The sequence below is a fragment of the Prionailurus viverrinus genome, chromosome A2 (assembly GCF_022837055.1).
Source record: "Prionailurus viverrinus isolate Anna chromosome A2, UM_Priviv_1.0, whole genome shotgun sequence".
Lineage (NCBI taxonomy): Eukaryota > Metazoa > Chordata > Mammalia > Carnivora > Felidae > Prionailurus > Prionailurus viverrinus.
Genome location: NC_062562.1, coordinates 79,418,697 through 79,435,743, shown reverse-complemented (window position 1 = coordinate 79,435,743; position 17,047 = coordinate 79,418,697). Strand labels below are relative to the sequence as shown.

The window sequence follows — 17,047 nt, the reverse complement described above, 5'->3', positions numbered from 1 at the left end:
AATTTTTTTTTTCTTTTTTATTAGTTTCTCTTCCCATATTGTAATCTACCTAAAGTCTTAGCCACATTTAATAGGCTATTATGTTAGTGTCAATATTACCTTTTGGAGAGTAACACACACATATGGAAAACAATGATCCTATCACATTATAGTAATCTAATGAAATAGAAACACTGTACGCATACATTGTCCTTACATGTTAAAAGAGCCGAATAATAAATCCATAAACACTTTCTAGAGAGGGATGTGGATTAGCAGTGCAGGGAAGCTGTTTAGTTTCTGAAAATGAAAATATTATGGAATAACGTGATGATACAGATAATGGATATCTCATTTCCCTCCTGCTTTTTTTTTTTCTTGAACAGTGTCAAAGAAGCGTGTATTGTTTTGAATCTGAACATTGGCTCTGCCCTCCTTCTGAAAGACGTCCTGCAGTCAGCCTCAGGGCAGCCTCCTGCCACCGAGGCCTTAAACGAGGTTGGAATTTACAAACTGGCTCAACAAGATGTTGAGATTCTACTTAATTTGAGGACAAACTGGCCTAACACGGGAAAATAAAGCATCTTTTCTTGTTTTGGAGTTTTGGTTTTTAACAAAGAGGAGGCCAACTGGATGTCAAGTTATGTGACGAAGTTCTGAGTTAATGAAACTGGACAGTTGAAAACTTTATGGAATCATTTATTATCTTGGACTGATGGCATTATTAAAACGCTGCCCATATTTCTTCCATCCTCTTGTTCCTAAGAAAACAAAACCAGAAAACTCAGAAGTCATGAAAACTCTGAGTAATTCCATTTACAAATGTAAATGCTAAGTATGTCTGTTGAACAAGATACAAGAGCAGAGATAATAAATTATAAGCAATTTTCAATTTCCTGTGCTAAGGGAGACTGTTGTAGATAATCAAACACAGCAAATACATTAAAAAAAAATCACTTTAGAATGTATGTTCATAATTGAAGTTCCTGTATCTGGTTTGGAAATTCACTGTCTTTCCTCTAAGAAAACATTATGAGGTGGTGAGCAAAATAGAATTGCTCTCATATTCCACAAATGTCCTTACATTTAATATCCTTCCTAATTCCATTCCAGGACAGTGGGCAGGCAGCCTTTTCTTTGATGAAACATTTCAGGCCAGGGCACTGTGTTTCAGTCTCTCCCCGGGGCAAAGATGGGAATTAAACAGTTTTTGTTTAATATTTATGTAACTGATAATGAGATGGGAATCTTAAACTTTCTTTTTTCTTTGACTTTTCCTTGGCTTTTTGGACTATGTTACATACCAATTTCTTGATTAATAAATCCTTAGAGAACAAAACATTTAAACAAATTGAATTACATTGGTTAGAGGCCTTCTACAACTATCAAATGTTATTCCAATTTTTTTGTTTTCTGATTCAGCATTTAGTTAGTACTTTTAAAGCTGTAATATAACTTGCATCTAAAATTGTCCTAGGGCCCCTGGATGGCTCAGGTGGTAGAGCATGCAACTCTTGATCTCAGGGTGGTGGGTTTGAGCCCCATATTGGGCATGGGGCCTGCTTAAATAAGTAAGTAAATAAGTAAAACTGTCAGGCTGGCATGCAACCTATCCTATTTCTTTATTATTATTTTTTTACTTATGTGGGGAGGAATGGCAGAGAGGGAGGGAAGGAGAGAATCCCAAGCAGACTCCACTCTTTTGGCATGGAGCGGATATGGGGCTCGATCCTATGAACCGCAAGATCCGTGACATGAGCTGAAATCAAGAGTCGGACGCTCAACTGACTGAGCCACGTAGTCTCCCGTACTGTTTTTTGTTTGTTTGTTTGTTTTTAAATAAGCTCTACACCCAACCCGGGCTTGGACTCCTGATCCCAAGATCAAGAGTCACATGCTCTACTGACTGAGTCAGCCAGGGGCCTCACAACATATACTGATGGTAAATACTTACCTGGTGATAAATAATTTTGAGGAAATGCTTTGAGAGAAATTCTATTACTCCATATTTTATACAGAAATTTCCCAACTAGGGATTTGGGCTCAGAACTTTTCTGTTAGTTCCAGCACACTGGGGCTTCTCCACCTCATTTTCTGAGAACTGCTGGGCTTTCCCACTGAGAAAAGAATGGAAGTGCCCCAGAAACTTCCTAATTCCAGCACCTTCTCCCTCTGCCGCCTGCCCCCAGGCTTGACATTTTGCTGTCACTCCTCGCTTTCTAGACAGCTGAAAGTTTCAAGGGACTGAAATGTTTCTGTCAAAAGGTAGGAACTTATGTTTTAAATTGTTTTCATTGTACTTTAAGTCATGCCGTATTATTTAAACATCAGTCACGTAAAAATAAACTTACACTTCACGTCTGAATTTATCCAGAGTTACTGCATGTCCATCATCTTTTAAAACTTCATCTGCAGTCAACAGACCCAGGGTTTTTAAGGCTGTAAAATCAGAATGAGAAGAAAGGAAAATTTACGAAGCGAGAATTATTTTCAGCTAGGGAAAGTTATGGAATGGCCACAAACTATTGCTTTAATTGAGATAACTGACCTTCTCTGTACTGCACGAACGATATGGTGCCTTTATTCGAAGTGTCCATCATTTCAAACATAGACACAATGTTAGAATGATCCATAAAGAAAGGAAAAGCCAAGCCTGTCATTTTGGCAATTCTCAGTCGTTCCAATACAGATATTAAATACTCTCTTGGTTTTTCTGCAAAAGAATAGTGCCAATTCTTTCCAATATAAAATTAAGATATATCACAAGTAGAAACAGTCATTTAACAATTATTAAATAACTACGTTCAAGGTATTGTAATAGGCACTGGGGACACAGGCCTTGCTTACAAGAAAAGCAAGACATCGAACAATTAATTATGTATATAAGTGTTCTGCAGAGATGGGACCTGGGCTTTTTTTTCCCCCCAACTCCTCAGGTGATTCTAATTTGCAGATAAGAGTGGAAAAGCAACAAAAAGGAAGAGCATGATGCAGGGAAGAAGGCAGCCAGCTAAAAGAAGGGATAAAATATAAATAAAAACAGGGACTCTTGGATTAATACCCTCTTCCAATTAGGAAGCATGAATGTTTTTTTTTTATTTTAAACTTTTTTTTTTAATGTTTATTTATTTTTAAGAGAGAGAGAGAAGGAGATAGAGCATGAGCAGGGGAGGGGCAGAGAGAGAGGGAGACACAGTCTCCGAGGCAGGCTCCAGGATCTGAGCTGTCAGCACAGAGCCTGATGCGGGGCTCGAACTCATGAGCTGTGAGATCATGACCTGAGCTGAAGTCGGGACGCTTAACCGACTGAGCCACCCAGGTGCCCCATTTTTTTTTTTTTTGAGATAGAGAAAGAGGGTGCAAGCAAGCAAGGGGCAGAGAGAGAGAGAGAGAGAGAGAGAGAGAGAGAGAGACGCGCACAGAAGTGGCTCACCCAAAACAGGACTTGAACTCACGAACCGTGAGATCATGACCCGAGGTGAAGTCAGATGCTTAACCGGCTGAGCCAGCCAGGAGCCCATGAATGTTCATTTCTAACATAAAAGCAGTATTTTGGATAAGCAGGCCATCTTTCATTTAAGCAATACGAAAGATAAAAAATGAAGATCCACTTTACAGAAATAATGCAGGTCAGTTATGATGAAAAGAAGCCAAAAGAAGGTGCAGCAGCTTAGGTGAGTGCCACTCACTACACACACTATGCACACACACCACACACACAGTAGTGTGTGTACATGTATGTTTGTATATATATAAACGTGTGTATATACAAAATTCTTTAAATTTGTTTTTCTCATTGAGAATTTCATAAATATACAAAAGCAGGAAAGTAAAATGAACCTGTCACCAACTTTTAACTGTTAAAATTTGTGGCCAGTCTAGGGGCACCTGGGTGGCTCAGTCAGTTGAGTGTCAGACTCTTGATTTCAGCTCCGGTCATGATCTCGCGGTTCAGGAGTTGGAGCCCTGCATTTGGCTCTGCACGGACAGTGTGGAGCCTGCTTGGGATTCTCTCCCTCTCTCTCTGACCCTCCTTGTCTCTCTCTCTCTCACAAAATAAACAAACTTAAAATAAATTTTAAAAAATTGTGGCCAGTCTTATTTCACCATCATCTCATCCAGGTCCCCTTTTCCTGTATTATTCTGCAGTAAATCACAGTGATCATATTTCATTAATAAATATTTGAGCGTACATCTCTGAAAGAGAAGGACTTCTTTTGAGATACAACTGACATGTAACATTGTGTAAGTTTATATAACATGTTGATTTGATACATTTATATTTCGTAATATGATTGCCATTGCAGCGTTAGCTAACACCTTCATCACATCACATAATTATTATTTCTTTTTAGGGGCGGGAATAATTAAGATAGAGTCTCTTGGCAAGTTTGATGTTTATGATACAGTAATATTGTCTGTCAGCACTATGCTGTGCATTAGGTTTCCAAGACTTCTTTACAGCTGCAAGTCTGTACCCTTCCACAACATCTCTCCTACTCCCACCCCCACTCATTGTTCTCTGTTTTTACAACTTTGGCTTTTTCAGATTCCACATACAAGTGATAGCATGCAGTGTTTGTCTGACTTAGCTCACTTAGCATATCCTCAAGGGCCGTCCATGTTGCACATGGCAGGATTTCTTTCTTTCTCACGGCTGAATAATATTCCATTGTATAAACATAGCACATCTTCATCATCCATCCATCTGTAGACAAGACACTTAGGCTGTTTCCATATCTTGGCTTCTGTGAATAATGCTACATAAACATGAGAGTGCAGGTATCTCTTTGAGATCCTGTTTTCATTGCCTTTGGATATATACCCAGAAGTGGAATTGCTGGAACATATGGTAGTTCTGTTTTCATTTTTTTTGAGGAACCCCCATGTTTTCCACAGTAGCTATACCAATTTACATTGCTACCAACAGTGCACAAGAGTTCCTTTTTCTCCACGTTCTCACTTGTTATCTTTGCCTCTGGGATAATAGCCATTCTAACAGGTGTGAGGTGATATTTATTTGCATTTCCCTGATGATTAGTGACGTTAAGCATCATTTTATGTACCTGCTAGCCTTTTGTGTGTCTTCCTTGGGAAAATGTCTAGTTCCTCTGCCCATTTTAAAAAATGTTTATTTATTTATTTTAGTAATGGCTACACCCAATGTGGGGCTCAAACTCATAACCCTGAGATCAGGAGCAGGATGCTCTTCTGACTGAGCCAGCCAGGCAGCTCCCACTGCCCATTTTTTAATAAGATTTGTTTTCTTTGTTATTGAGTTGTAGGAGTTCTTTCTATATTTCAGATATTATCTGACACATAGTTTGCAAATACTTTCTCCCATTCTGTAGGCTGCATTTTCATTTTGTTGATTCTTTCTTTGTGGTGCAGAAGCTTGTAAGTTTGATGTGGTCCCAGTTGTTGATTTTTCATCTTGCTGTTTGTGCTTTTGCTGTCATATCCAAAAAATAATTGCCAAGACTTGTGTCAAGGAGCTTCTCCCTACATTTTCTTCTAGGAGTTTTATGGTATCAGGTTTTATGTTTAAGTCTTTGATCCATTTTGAGTTCATTTTTGTGGGTGGTATAAGATAGGGATCCAATTTTATTTTTCTGCATGTGGTTACCCAGTTTTCCCAATATCCTTTGTTGAAGAGGGAACTTTTTTCTTTTTCCATTACCGTAATGCCATTACCACAATACCATTCATACATTTAAAAAAAAAAATTTAATACCTCCATATAGCCAGGCAGTAATATTTCTAGTTGTCCCACAAATTTTATTAATTGTGAACACTTCTTAAAAAAAAAAAAAAATAGCAGTGGCTCATTCGGTTAAGCCTCCAACTCTTGATCTCAGCTCAGGTCATGATCTCATGGTTCCGGGATCAAGCCCAGAACCTCTGTTAGTGCAGAGCCTGCTTGGGATTCTCTCTCTCCCTCTCTCTGCCCCTCCCCTGCACGTGCGCTCTCTCTCTCTCTCTCTCAAAATAAATAAATAAATAAATAAATAAATAAATAAATCTTTTAAAACATATTAAAAAGTAAAAGTAAAAACACTTTTATTCAAATAGTATTCACATATTGTGATTATGTTTTTAAATCTCTCTTGTGCCTTTTCGTACAAATTTTAGTAGACTACAGAAACAAATGGGTCACTAAAGGCAATCACATCATGTATGTAGTCTTCGGTTGCTTCTCCCTGAGCCGTCTATCAAATTCAGAAAGAGAAAAAAGGCCAATTTCAAATTTCAATTCACTGCATTTCTTTGTAAGGATAGAGTAAGTAAATAATTCTAAGGGAACTAGATGTGTTATTACCGTATATCCCTTAGACTCCACGAGATGCTATAATGTTCAGGTCTGGAGTCTATAATTTATACTCTGCCTGCTTCTACAAATGTTTTGGGGTCGCCTGGGTGGCTCAGTCAGTTAAGCGTCCAACTTTGGCTCTGGTCATGATCTCGCGGTTTGTGGGTTCGAGCCCCGTGTCGGGCTCTGTGCTGGAAGCTTGGAGCCTGGAGCCTGCTTCGGAGTCTGTGTCTCCCTCCCTCTCTATTCCTCCCCTGCTCGCACTGTGTCTTTTTCTCTCTCTCTCTCAAAAATAAATATTTTCTAAAAATTAAAAAAAAAAGTTTTGAAAGTGCTTACAACAGAAATAATAGATGTAACTTTTTAAAAGATTTTTATTATTTTTATTTTTTAAATGGTTTATTTATTTATTTTGAGAGAGCGAGCTCATGCACAATCAGGGGAGGGGCAGGGGGCGGGGCGGGCAGAAAGAATCCCAAGCAGGCTCTGCACTGTCGGTACAGAGCCTGACAAGGGGTTTTGATCCCACAAACCATAAAATCATGACCTGAGCCAAAATCAAGACTGGGATGCTTAACCAACTGAGCCACCCAAAGCACCCCTAAAGATTTTATTTTTAAGTAATCTCTCCACCCAACATGGGGCTTGAACTCACACCCCCAAGCATCGCAGGCTCCACCAACTCAGCCAGGCAGGTGGCCCTAAAGAAATAACTTTAAAACATGAAGGGAAGATCCAAAGGTTACTAACCACCTAAGTTACATCAATGTCAGCTGATAATAACAATCAGTTCTTCAAGGGGGACAAACCTCAAGTTCCACATCTTAATAATCGCAGCTAACGTTTATCGAGCCCTCTCTACGTGCCTAGTGCTCCTCATAACAGTCCCTTGCCAAGGCCCAGAGCTAGGATGAATCCAGGCAATGTGCCTCCCAAAGCTGTGGGCTTTACCGCGCTCCACTGACTTAAATATACGAAGCATCTGGAACGCCCAAACCTAGTCCACCATGACGGTTTCTACTGAACTTTTCTTCTCCATCACTCTCAGATATATCTTATCCTCACTTATGATTCCACAGCAGCATCTCTCATCTGGGTTACTACAACTGCCTCCTGTCTAAAAATGAAATTCTAATTTTATTAAAGGCACCCCCTAAGCACGTATACTCGCTCCTTCCATAGCACAGAATGGTCACTGCAAAGTGGCTGTGAAGCCAGGGGCTCTATTTCCCAGTACAGTCTAGGTGAGGCCACGTTTTCCTACCACATGACTTCAGGTTATGCTAGGTTTGGGCGTTAAATGAGTTATAAAAATCTGCAGGTTTCCAGGGCTTTTAGAATTTTGGAGTTGAGGATGTGGGATTGTGGACCTGCTCCCTCGATATAACAACCCAATCAAACTGTCTAGTCTTATTTTCCATAAATCCCTTACAATCAAGGGTTTTGACACTGGGATATCTGTCATTGTGCCAGAGGCTTCATAAGGACCCGAGACAAATACAGTATTTCTTCCTGAGAATCAATCCTACTCTGATAATATGAAATATTTACATTAAGAAACAGATCTGTCTTGGGGCACCTGGGTGGCTCAGTCGGTTGGGCGTCTGACTTCAGCTCAGGTCATGATCTCACCGCTTGTGAGTTCAAGCCCCACGGTCGGGCTCTGTGCTGACAGCTCAGAGCCTGGGGCCTTTTCAGATTCTGTGTCTTTCTCTCTCTCTCTCTCTCTCTCTGCCCCCCCCCCCCACAGTCTCTCCCTGTCTCTCAAAAATAAACATTTAAAAAAATAAAAAAATAATAATAATAAAAAGAAACAAATATATCTGTAGAAAAATGAAACTTGGACATTTTTAGGGTAAAAGAAGTGACTCCAAAGAAATGTGTTATTCAGCATCAGGCTAAGGTCTCAGACACCAAAGGTACAAGTCCCCTCTCCTCTGCCATTAGAGGGCCTTGCGCAGGGAACTTTGAAGGGCACTGATATGCATTCTGAACGTCAGCCAAACCCTCCTTAGCTTTTCCTCAGTGTTTCTTCACCTGTCCTTTTCTCCACCCTGCCTCACCCCCTTTGGCATTTGTAGAGATGTTTCAAGAAGTTCATATTGTTACAGTGGATAACAGCATCTCAGCTGACAGCTCAGAGCCTGGAGCCTGCTTCGGATTCTGTGTCCCCCTCTTCCTCTCCGCTCCCCAGCTCACACTCTTTCTCTGTCTCTAATAAATAAATAAACGTTAAAAAAATTTAAATTGTGATTGTAATGGGGATTATGGTATTAATGTGTAACTACTCCCAGACTCCCCCTTCCTTATCCTCTGCTGCTAAGAGAATTTGTCTTTATCTGAGATTCTCTTCCCCCAACCCTGCCTTCCACAGAATTCTGTTTTTGCCAGATGGGTTCAAAGCCTTTCAAATTAAAGGAGAAAAATCAATCCTTGAGATACTCTACTGGTTGACACAATAAAGAGCTAGAGAGAAAAAGGACAGGAAAAAAGGAGGAGACAGAAAAAAATCTACAAATTAAAAAAGACCACAATGCACCTAGTACAGTGAATTAGAAACAAACAGGGGCTCCTGGGTGGCGCAGTCGGTTAAGCGTCCGACTTCAGCCAGGTCACGATCTCGCGGTCCGTGGGTTCGAGACCCGCGTCGGGCTCTGGGCTGATGGCTCGGAGCCTGGAGCCTGTTTCTGATTCTGTGTCTCCCTCTCTCTCTGCCCTTCCCCCGTTCATGCTCTGTCTCTCTCTGTCCCAAAAATAAATAAACGTTGAAAAAAAAAATTAAAAAAAAAAAAAAGAAACAAACAAAACAACCCCCCTTTAAGGCATATAAACATTTAGAACACCAGGGATAAAGTAAAAAGACAAACCTAAAGACTTCCAGATGAAGAAAACATGCCTTATATTAAAGAGATCAAGAATCTGATGACATCATGATATCAGACTCTTCAGAGCAACAGTGGCAATTAGAAGACAATGGAACAACGCCCTCCAAGTTCTAAGGGCAGTATTTTCTAACCAAGAATTGTATCCACCCTGGTTATCATCATGTTTGAGAATAGGATGAGCCATTTTCATATATGCTCCAACAAAGCACAGCCTCTCAGGGAGCCGCTCACTAGAGGATGTTCCCCTAGAGAAAGGGGAAAAAAGCAAAAAAAAAAAAAAAAAGGAGAAGGCCCAAGCACCACAAAAACAGCCTTTAGGGGCACCTGCGTGGCTCAGTTGACTAAGCATCAGACTTCGGCTCACGTCATGATCTCACAGTTCATGGGTTAGAGCCCCATGTGGGCTCTGTTCTGACAGCTCAGAGCCTGACGCCTGCTTTGGATTCTGTGTCTCCTTCTCTCTCTCTGCCCCTCCCCTGCTGGCTCTCTCTCTCTCTCTCAAAAATAAAAAAAAACATTTTTTTTAAATCAAAAAAAAAAAAAAAAAAAGAAAGAAAGAAATTGGGCTTTAAGTGCAGGAGACAGGTGAAGTGGATTAGGATCAGAGTGAGGGAAAACCCTAAATCACAGCTGAACTGCAGGGCAGTTGAGCGATCATCCAGACTAGAGCAGGCAGAGAGCTGGGGGAGGCCCTGGGGGTGTGGACTGCTGGATGAACCTAAATGTACTGGGAGGACATCTATGCTTGTGACAGCAAGGGGATATCGATGAATTGGCGACAATTGCAAAGTCAATTTAAGTAAACATTTAAAATGTAGTATTATTAATTTCAGGGAGAACAAAGGAAATACAATCATAGCATACTACGTGGATTAGCTGTGGATATTTGCCTAATAATAATGTGATACTGGTCACACCAAAATTGAATTCTAACTTTCTTGGGAAATTGGAGATGAGTGGGAACAGGTGTGAGTGCGTGTGCGTGCGCGAGCGTGCACAGGTGGGTGCAGGTGTGTAAGAGTTAAAGTTTCATCTTCCATAGTATAAAGCTAAGCCTAAACCTAGGGTGCGGGGGGCACTCGTAAGTAGCAGTGCAAGTCTGTGAGTTAGAAATATCAAGGTAAATAGCTAAACGAATGGGAAATCATTTCGTCTGTAGAGTGGGAATCTGGGACATGGAGGGAAATGCCGTTATTCATGATAAGCCTTGGAGTGGCGTTTGATTTTTAAACCCCATACGTATACTTTTATAAAAACCAAAATGAAACATCTGTTGGTTGCCAGGCATAGGGCTAATTTGTATACTACTCATTTAATCTCCCCCACGTGTCCATAAGATGGGTACTATTATTCCCATTTTCCAGAAGAGGAGACTCAAGGGCAGGCTTGCGCCCACACGCACATAGTACTAAGCAGGCCCCTCCTTGAAGCCTCTCTCCCACCGGCCACAAGCCTCCACCTGTGTGAGCCCCGCGCACCTGGCTAGTGGTGGGCACACAGAAGCCGTTCAGGAAGTACTTGTTTGAGGACCACAGCGTTAGTTGGCAGAACGGCTCAAGTCGCCGAGATATAGGGGAGAGTGTGCGCGTGGAGATGGGGGTACTGGAGAGGGGAGCCAGCCGGCGGCCGCGCGGCCGCGGAGGGATGGCTGTACTGGGAATTTCTGGCAACCGCTCCGCGCCGGGAGGCGGAGGCGGTGGGACAGAAAGCCGAGCGGTGGGAAAGACTCTTACCTGGCCGGAAAAAGAGCAGGGTGCTGGTGAGATAGTTCAGCAACTCCATAATCCGATGTTTTTCCAAATAATCCCTGGCCTCCTGCTCTCTGCTGCCGCGGGCCTGCATGGCTCTGCGTGGCGCCGTTGCTACGCGACCCGGCAGCGCCTGGCCGTTCGGCCCCGCCCCCTGCGCCCGACGCAGTCACGTGACGCGCCTCTCCTGAAGGCGACCTGGACAGGGAGTTCTACACTTCACCACCAGGAGGAAGCTGGGGGCGCCGATGGGGTGGGGCCTATGCGGAGGCTGAGGGTGACCCGTGCACAGCCCCTTGCGGGCCGGTGGTCCGCTTCTCCCACCCCCTCTCCCCCGGGGCTGAGGGCGGGCCTGATTGTCTTTTCCTGTTTTTGTCTGGTGCTCAGTACTTGTTGATCCAATGAATGAGACCTCACGTGGTAATTAACAGAGGATGAACTAATAACGGAAGGAACTTGTGCGATTCTGGAGGCTACGGTGGAGTTGTTTTTTTTTTTTTTTTTTAAATTTATTATTTTGAGACAGTGCATGAAAGTGGGGGAGGGGCAGAGAGAGAATGATCGAGGATCCCAAGCAGGCTCCGCACCACCACACCACCAGCGTAGAGCTCCTCCAGCGGCCAGAACTCACAAACAAGGAGATCTCGATGAGCCCAAGTCTGACAGTCTGAGGCTTAACCCACTGAACCCCACCAAGCGCACCCGCCCTCCACCCGTGGAGAGTTCTAAGTACCATCTTTGGTGTGAGCAGCTTGTAGCACAGCGTTGGCAATGGGGCAGGAAGGTAGCCCATTTTCTCCACTGGATCGTCGGTCAGGACACATGCTGGGATCCTGAGCTCCAACATCTTTGCTGCTTAACTAGGCTGCGTGGAGTTGGTCTTATCTGAGACCATCTGACAGTTTTGAGGGAGGGTCACTGAGTAAGATGGGATGCAGGTACCTAGGAGGTCCTCTACTCAATCATCACTGTACCTTCGAAACTGAACTCTAGGCTGGGACATTGGTCCTTGAGGGCCGGGCTCTGAAGCCTGTGCCCTTACCCTTCAACAGAGAGCCCATTGCAGGTACTTCAAGGAGAGAAAAGACAAATGGCCAATAAACATATGAAAATACTCTTAGCCTCTTCAGCAATCCTGTGAACAAATTAAAACTGCAAGAAAATGCCATTTACATCTACCAGACTAGTAAAAATTAGGAAGTTGGACCATATCGAGGGCTGGCAAGGATACAGTACCACAAAACAGTGATGATGGGAGCGTAAATTGGAACATCCATGTTGGAAAAATGATTTGCAATTACCTTGGTAATAGAGACATGTTTCTGCACTATGACCTAGAAATTCCACTCCAAGAGCAACTCTTGTCCAGGTATATCAGGATATATGTACAAGAATGTTCATAGCACTGTTCATAATAGCAAGCACTGACAGCAGCCCCAAAGTTCACCAACAATACAACTGATTTGGTCACCTGGCTGGCTCAGTCGGTTGAGCAGGTAACTTCTGCTCAGGTCATGATCCCATGGTTCGAGAGTTCAAGACCTGCATTAGGCTCTCTGCTGTCAGAGCAGAGCCTGCTTCAGATCCTCTATCCCCTTCTCTGCACCTTCCTCACTCATGATCTCTCTCTTTCTCTTTCTACAAAATAAATAAACATTAAAAAAAGAGAATACAATGGGATTTTAAAAAGTTGTGGTATATTACACAATGGAATGCTATAAAGCATTGCAACAATGCATTGTAGCTACTTGCAAACATATGGGTGGATCTCAAAAGTGTCTTATTGTCTACTGTCTCAGAATATGTAGTATAAAAATCAATTTATATAAAGTTAAAAAAGCATACAGAACTAAACAATACATTGTTTACAGATTATAACATATGTAGGAAATCTATTAAGAAATGCAAGGGAATTGTACACAAAATTCAGCATAGTGTTTGCCTTGGAGGGGAGAGGAAAGGGAATGGGTTTTTGGAGGAATATCCTGGGGATTTAAGGGTAATGGTAATGTGATTTTTCTTTGCCTGAATGGACTAAGCTTCTTTATACTTAATATGTATTTTATAGGTTTTAAAATCTACTCAGCATTTAGGGGCTCCTGGGTGGCTCAGTCGGTTAAGCGTCTGACTTCAGCTCAGGTCATGATCTCATGGTTTGTGGGTTTGAGCCCTGCATCAGTCTCTGTGCTGACAGCTCAGAGCCTGGAACCTGCTTTGGATTCTGTCTCCCTCCTTCTCTGCCCCTCCCCTGCTTTCACTCTGCCTCTCTCTCTCAAAAATAATACACATCAACAAAAAAATTTTAAATCAGCATTTAATAACAATAATTTTTAAGCAGTTGAAAAACAGAGAGTAGAACAAGGAACCAGAAAGTCAATGCCAGGAGACTGAACCAAGTCTGAAACAGAAGGTAGCCAAGGTGCTGGGGATGTGGGAGATTGAATCTTCAGAGGTCGGGCCTACCTTGAGAATTCTGTGCCCTGAGCATCTGGGAGGACTAGGGAAAGACTTTATAGCCAGTGGTTGGGAGATTGACACAACCTTGAGCAAAGTGGAAGGACAATGCTCTTTGTCTTCAAGGTCTGGAGGAGGAGTTCCAAGAAGGAGGAGGAGTCATTTCTCTGAAATGGCTTGAAAACTGTGTGCCCTAATCTGCAACACAGCTTTGGTCTCTAAGAAGGAGAATATTTCAGGATGATGTAGGCGAGTGCTTTTCTAACTCTTTAGCAGCAGAATCCTTTGAAGACATCGTGCATGGAATCCCCACATGTACAACAGATTCAGGCGAGCACCACATTGGGATTCACACACATGACAGGGCTCCATTATCTAAGCTCCCTTAGTTGTATTTTTCTCACAGAGACATGGCTGGCAGCCTGAGTGATCCCGGTGGCGGAATGCACTGGAGCCTGGAGAGCCCTTACAGAACTAAGCTGACAGAGCAGATGCATTACTCTGGAGCCTGTGGACCCAAGGGCTGCCTGGGACCCCTGGTTCTTGATGGATTCTGGGGAGAATTTGAAACTACTGATGTGGTCTCTCTTATTCTTCAGTACGTTTTGATCCTTCCTTTGGGGACTTGCTTTATGTTCCTTGTTGGAGGTGACAGTGAGGCACAAATGGCAAAGCCCAATTTATGCACCCCCCCCTCCAAAATAATGACCACCTAAGTGCTTGACCCTTCAGGGATGACCAAAAGATGTGTGGTCACTTAAGAGAGTGACTCTGGCTCAGAACAACAGAGGCCAGACAATGGCTGGGGACTAAAACAGAGAGGGTCCCCTGTGGGAGGGGATAAGGGTTATGGAAAGCAGAAGACAGAGGGGGCTGGTCATGGTATCTTTTGACTGACTGGCCAAAGGCCCCGTTGCGGGGAGGGGCCTCCATTAATGTTCCTTAATGGAGGGAGAGAAGATTGTGTGGTGGTCCACTGGAGACCGTGATTTCTGCTTATTGCTCTAAGCTCCAGACATTTGGTCTTCTCCTTAGGAACTTCATTTACTTTCCACAGGTTACTCAGTCCCTGAATAACTAGCTCTGATCTTTGAACCTCAGATGATACCAGCACCTTGACATTGAAATGCAGCGATCCGATTCCCAGTTGCCTATGGCGTCAGGCTGGGAGCTCATGGGACCTCGCTGACGTCTTCCGGCCTCACTGATTGTTTTCCGTGCCAACAAGCCTGACTACCTTTATGGGCACCATGCTCCCTCTCACAACACACCTTTGGCAGCCAAGGCCTGGGATCTACAATTCCCCGCGGAAGTCATGCTAAAGAGAAGTGTCCAGATGCCACCTAGTGGAGTCAGCTATTCTCTGCTGATGCCATCTCTTAGGCCGTTTGGGGCTTAATTAATCACCATCATCAATATTTCATTCCTTGCTAGGTAATGAAATGGTGAGCAAGATTCCGGGGATGGATGTACCCCCAATTTGTTTATCCATTCACCCGCGGAAAGACATTTGGGTTATTTTCAGGTTGGAGCTATTGCAAATAGAACTGCTGTGAACACTGGGGTATAGATCTCTGGGTGGACATGTGATTTCATTTCTCTTAGGTAAATAGCGAGGGCCGTGGAATTGTCTGGATCATATGGTAAGTGCAATTTTTGGAGAAACTGCCAAACTCTTGTCCAAAGTGGCTGTACCATTTTACATTCCTGAATTAGTAGCTGTTAAAGGCCTCCCAGGTGATCCTGGTGGACAGCCAGGACTGAGACCCTGCCTTAGGGCAGCCTGTGAGGCTGGAGCTGAAGGTCTGAGAAACGTTGTTCAGGAGGCCCGAGAGTCTTGGAGCTCCCAGTTCGTGTTTGGTACGGTTCCACAACACTCAACCCAGGGCACACACTGGAATCTCCTGGAGAGCCTTTTACAAACACAGTGTCTGTCCTTTTACCCACAGGAAGTCTGATATAATTGCTCTGGGGATGGGGCGGGGTGGAGGGAGGTCAAGGGCAGCACAACTTTTTAACAGCTTCCTGGGTGGTTCTAGAGCTCAGAGTGACCAACTTTCCTTGTTTGCCCAGGACTGCTAGGGATCCAGTTCTGGGAAGCTTTCTCCTTCTCCTCCTTTTCCCCCTCCTTCTCCCCCTCCCCCTCCTTTTCCCCCTCCTCCTCCCCCTCCTCTCCCTCCCCTTCCTCCTCCTCCTCTCCCTCCCCCTCCAATATGGGAAGCTTCATGAATTTGTATGTCATCCTTGCGCAGGGGCCATCCTAACCTTTCTGTATCCTTCCAATTTAAGTAGATGTGCTGCCGAAGGGAGCACAATTCTGGGAAACTTTCAGTGCTAAAACTAGGAAAGTCCCAGGTCAGCTTAACACTTGGTCACCCTATTTGTGGACCGCTAGCATAAGGAGCCCTGCTTTGACGTCAGACTCCCCAGTCCTCCTGTCAACCCGGGATTCATAGCTCAGAGTCGTGTGCATGTTTGGGAAGCATGTATAAAAGGGAAGTGGAGGGGACAGGAGTGGCCAGAAGAGACTGTGGGGTGGTACCCTCTCTGTTTTCTGTTTCAGACAGTGATAAGTCAGAGATGCTTCAGCTGGGAGTTTTGCTTGCTGTTAAAAAGAGGGGGAAATATACCAAGTGTAATTGTTCTGAGAAAATATAGGTGAGGCAGTGTACTGTAATGGCCTCTGCAGCCAGACCGCCTCTCTTTAAAATCCATTGTTACCACTGACCATTAATAACTACGTGATCTTGGGCAAAACACCTAAATTCTCTGCCTCAGCTTCTTTCATGGATATAATGGGGATAATTTATCTACCTTACAAGAGAAGTCTTGAGGACCAAACGAGTCACTTATGTAAAGCTATTTTAAAAAGTGGTGCCTGGGGGCGCCTGGGTGGCTCAGTCAGTTGAACGTCTGACTTCGACTTAGGTCATGATCTCATGGTCTGTGAGTTCGAGCCCCACGTCGGGCTCTGTGCTGACGGCTCGGAGCCTGGAGCCTGCTTCCGATCCTGTGTCTCCCTCTCTCTCTGCCTCTCCCCCATTCTCATTTTGTCTCACTCTGTCTCTCAAAAATAAATAAATGTAAAAAACATTTTTTTAAAATAAAATAAAATAAAAAGTGGTGCCTGGGGACACCTGGGTGGCTCAGTCGGTTGAGCGACTTCGGCTCAGGTCATGATCCCAGGGTCATGAGATTGAGCCTGGGTTCAGGCTCTCGGCTGACTGTGGAGCCTGCTTGGGATTTTCTCTCTCTCTCTCTCTCTCTCTGCCCCTCTCCCCTGCTCATGCTTTCTTTCTCTCTCTAAAAAAAATTTATTGACTTTTATTCAGTACTGAGAGACAGAGTGTGAGCAGGGGAGGGGCAGAGAGATTAGGGCACACAGAATCCAAAGCAGGCTCCAGGCTCTGAGCTGTCAGCACAGAGTCTGACGCAGGGCTTGAACTCACAAACCGTGAGATCATGACCTGAGCCGAAGTCGGTCTCTTAAACCGACTGAGCCACCCAGGTGCCCCTCTTTCTCTCTAAAATTAAAAAAATAAAATAAAAACGTGGTGCCTGTACTAAACATGGTATGTACTGAGTGCTACATAAGTATTTACTATTATTATCTTAACAGCCTTTTTAAAACGAGAAAGGGAAATTATGGGGCGCCTGGGTGGCTTAGTCGG

The 17,047-nt window shown here is 43.7% G+C and overlaps 2 protein-coding genes and 1 non-coding gene across 7 annotated transcripts in view; 1 reads left to right on the top strand and 2 right to left on the bottom strand.

Moving 5' to 3' along the window:
- RINT1 (RAD50 interactor 1) overlaps positions 1–1,318 on the top strand; it is a 30,839-nt gene extending 29,521 nt beyond the window's left edge. For all 4 annotated transcript variants that reach the window (XM_047848837.1, XM_047848838.1, XM_047848841.1 and 1 more), the window contains one exon: positions 366–1,318. In XM_047848837.1, the coding sequence (XP_047704793.1) occupies positions 366–558 (193 nt within the window). In that variant the 3' untranslated portion in view covers positions 559–1,318. The remainder of the gene's footprint in view (positions 1–365) is intronic.
- On the bottom strand, positions 661–11,127 carry EFCAB10 (EF-hand calcium binding domain 10). 2 transcript variants are annotated; one of them, XM_047848842.1, is made up of 4 exons: positions 10,908–11,071; positions 2,528–2,692; positions 2,331–2,418; positions 661–740 (listed from the first exon to the last, which is right to left on the bottom strand). In XM_047848842.1, exons 1-4 carry the CDS (start codon positions 11,014–11,016, stop codon positions 704–706), a joined length of 399 nt encoding a protein of 132 aa, XP_047704798.1. In that variant the 5' UTR covers positions 11,017–11,071; the 3' UTR covers positions 661–703. The 2 variants fall into 2 exon arrangements, with proteins under 2 accessions (XP_047704798.1, XP_047704799.1); XM_047848843.1 differs by lacking the exon at positions 2,528–2,692 and having other exon boundaries at positions 10,908–11,127.
- Positions 11,128–15,583: 4,456 nt separating this feature from the next.
- LOC125161338 (U6 spliceosomal RNA) lies at positions 15,584–15,689 on the bottom strand. The gene has a single exon (XR_007150554.1). It is a non-coding gene; the product is annotated as a U6 spliceosomal RNA (small nuclear RNA).
- Positions 15,690–17,047: the final 1,358 nt, after the last annotated feature.

What these genes read in the sequence shown, in the direction of transcription:
- EFCAB10 (XM_047848842.1), bottom strand. Translation starts at nt 11,016, where the DNA reads ATGCAGGCCCGCGGCAGCAGAGAGCAGGAGGCCAGGGATTATTTGGAA. An exon ending in GTTCGTGCAGTACAGAGAAG is followed by an intron (nt 2,419 to 2,527) that starts GTCAGTTATCTC and finishes CTGATTTTACAG; the next exon opens with CCTTAAAAACCCTGGGTCTG. An exon ending in GATAAATTCAGACGTGAAGT is followed by an intron (nt 741 to 2,330) that starts GTAAGTTTATTT and finishes TTGTTTTCTTAG; the next exon opens with GAACAAGAGGATGGAAGAAA.